Source organism: Anopheles aquasalis, chromosome 3 (assembly GCF_943734665.1).
Source record: "Anopheles aquasalis chromosome 3, idAnoAquaMG_Q_19, whole genome shotgun sequence".
NCBI lineage: Eukaryota > Metazoa > Arthropoda > Insecta > Diptera > Culicidae > Anopheles > Anopheles aquasalis.
In genome coordinates this window covers 3,827,501-3,830,000 of record NC_064878.1, presented here as the reverse complement: position 1 = coordinate 3,830,000, position 2,500 = coordinate 3,827,501, and the positions used below count along the sequence as shown (strand labels likewise).

Genomic DNA, 2,500 nt, shown 5'->3' with positions numbered 1-2,500 from the left:
AGCAGATGTACCGGAGAACCCATTCTCCAGTGCCCCAATGTGCTCACGGGATTTTTTTCGCTCCATGTTCCGTTGCCTTACCAGCTCGGCTATGTTAAGGTTGGTGTTGCTGCGCGTTAGCTTCGGAGCCTCCGGTTGCTTCGATAATCCGGGAAGCTTTTTGAACGGTTCCACAACCAGTTCTGTGTCATTTTCCAGCCTTCCGAAGGGTAGTGTGGGTATAGTAAACTCTGCAAGTAACCGATAGGGGTTGAGAAAGCTAGATAGAGATCGCAGTTCGTCGTCTGCATTATCAATTACTTATTCGTATTTTGATGCTAATGGAATCGTTGATCCACACAACCAAGTTTTGTCCTTTCGTGACGATCCTCGTTTGGTCGAGAAGAATCGATTGTATGCGGCTACTGCTTAGTTCCTGCAAAGAAAGTAAAACGACCGGGTGGTGAAGAACCTAGGCTCATACGGCCGCCTGCAAGCCACTTACCAGCATCTCCCAGTCCTTCTCGCTGACCGCGCTCACCTCCACCCGCTTCAGCGAGCGAACATCGATGATCATCGCTACCATGACCACGTCCCCCTCGCGCAGGCCCATCGAGGAAGCGACCTGAGCATTGAGTCCGATGTGGTTCTCTTGCAATCCCCCGCCACCGTACGGAGCCCAGGACACGTAGAACGTATCGATCCGGTGGGTGAGGCAGAGACAGCCGTTTTTCTAAAAATAAACCATCCGGCAGGCGGTTTTAGCAAATTCCTTCCTCACATTCCGGTAGCGCGACACTTACGTAGCTCGAGAGCATCCGGTAGTAGCTGTCCGGCAGCGTGACATAGTTATTCCGGAACGGCGAGTAGGACACGGTCAAAGATCGGCGGAACATTTTCCGGCCGCACACAACAGGATACCGGGATGCTGACTTCTGTTTCACTAAAAATCAGAGCGTTCTCATGATCGACCGGCTAAAACTGTGAAGAGTCTCGGATCGCGGACGCTCCAAGGCACATGGATTGCAAGTAACCAACAGTTTTAATGACGAAAAAGTACCCAAATTTAACGAGGAAATACGGAAGGCTAGCTCAAAATCGTATCTAAAGTGATCTAAAGTAATATAACTAAATCTATCTAAAGAGATCTAAACGTTTGTTGACATCTAAGGTGTTTTAAGGCATTGCCACACTGGTTGCGGTACGTGCGGCAGTTGCGACAGTTTCGTGATTTTGTACAGATTTGCCGCACGTAACGTACGTAACGCAACCAGTGTGGCAGCGCCTTAACCAAACGTGTGGAGTCATCTGTCAAATCCTTGGGCAATTTTGTTTTGGTCTCCCCACCCTTCTTCCTCCCTGTTTTCAATGTTCTCGTCGTGATTTTATGTGGAACTGAATGTGAAATTGCTAAAGAAATCCTACCGCCCCCACGATGGTGATGACGATGGAATCGGATGAGGACGAGGATCTGGATGTCGACTGGAGCAACCTGGAAACGATCAGCAAGTTCGATACGGGCCGGGGTAAGAATAAACGGCGGGAGAACTTTCCAGAGCTCTCCAGAACTTTTTCACGAACGTGTTTCACGCTTTTAGGCTCCAGCAACTTGCTGTCCACGTTCACGAACTCCACGGCCGACCTGAACGATGTGGGCCGCTCGCTGCAGTCACGGATCACGACAAAAGCCTCCGCTCCGGTCAGCCTGCTGGTGGAGAGTTTGCTACAGCAGCTGTGCACGATGCTGGAACCGAACGTGGAGCGATCGCGCGAGCTGTACAACACGATCTGCGAGCGGCTGCACGCGGTCAATCTGATCGACGAAACGTACGCTATGGGCGAGTTCGAAATGATGCGCAGCCAGTACCAGAAAGCCCTGTACCACCTGGTCAGCATCGCCCGGGGGCAAGATTTGCCAGTTCTGCTGCAAGATTGTTGGCCACTGCAACAACCGCTGGGGCTCGAGTGGTCACGGTACTACCGGGAGTTCGAGGAGCTTTCGTTCCTGGCTGGCGGTGGGTTCGGTAAGGTCTACCGGGCACGCAACAAGCTCGATGGTATCGTGTACGCCGTGAAGAAGGTAACGATCCGATCCACAACCATCCAGAACGTGTTGGTACACCTGGCGGAGGTGAAAACGTTGGCCAGCTTGAACCACATCAACATAGTGCCGTACAAGGCGGCGTGGATAGAACCACTACTATCACCCGGCAAGGGCAGCACCACAAATGGATCCGTCTCGGTGATGGACGATGATGAGGAAGACGACGAAGAGGAGGAACCGGAGTGGAGCGCCGCGAATGCGCTCGAGAGCTCGCTCAGTGATTCTCTCCGACGGCCAGAGCACGAATCGGAAGAGTTCATTCTTTTCGAAGGAGGCAGTAGCGATGGAGGTGAACGACCAGGAACGGGATCGGGGTCCGATGCGGATGCACGGAATCAGATCGCAGAGATCGACGACTCTCAACCGCACATCAACCTGAAATGGGCCACGCTCTACATTCAGATGACGCTCTGCCAC

At 52.5% G+C, this 2,500-nt stretch overlaps 2 protein-coding genes across 2 annotated transcripts in view; one reads left to right on the top strand and one right to left on the bottom strand.

The window, feature by feature from the left end:
- Positions 1–1,073, bottom strand: part of LOC126575134 (peroxisome biogenesis factor 1) — a 5,665-nt gene extending 4,592 nt beyond the window's left edge. The window contains exons 1-4 of the mRNA XM_050235684.1: positions 783–1,073; positions 485–712; positions 301–415; positions 1–230 (exon numbers count right to left, since the gene is read on the bottom strand). The exon at positions 1–230 is cut by the window's left edge and continues 1,180 nt beyond it. Coding sequence (XP_050091641.1) covers positions 1–230; positions 301–415; positions 485–712; positions 783–875 — 666 coding nt within the window. The 5' untranslated portion in view covers positions 876–1,073. The remainder of the gene's footprint in view (positions 231–300; positions 416–484; positions 713–782) is intronic.
- Positions 1,074–1,354: 281 nt separating this feature from the next.
- The window catches only part of LOC126575135 (eukaryotic translation initiation factor 2-alpha kinase 1-like), a 2,372-nt gene continuing 1,226 nt past the window's right edge, over positions 1,355–2,500 (top strand). The window contains exons 1-2 of the mRNA XM_050235685.1: positions 1,355–1,505; positions 1,578–2,500. The exon at positions 1,578–2,500 is cut by the window's right edge and continues 1,226 nt beyond it. Coding sequence (XP_050091642.1) covers positions 1,415–1,505; positions 1,578–2,500 — 1,014 coding nt within the window. The 5' untranslated portion in view covers positions 1,355–1,414. The remainder of the gene's footprint in view (positions 1,506–1,577) is intronic.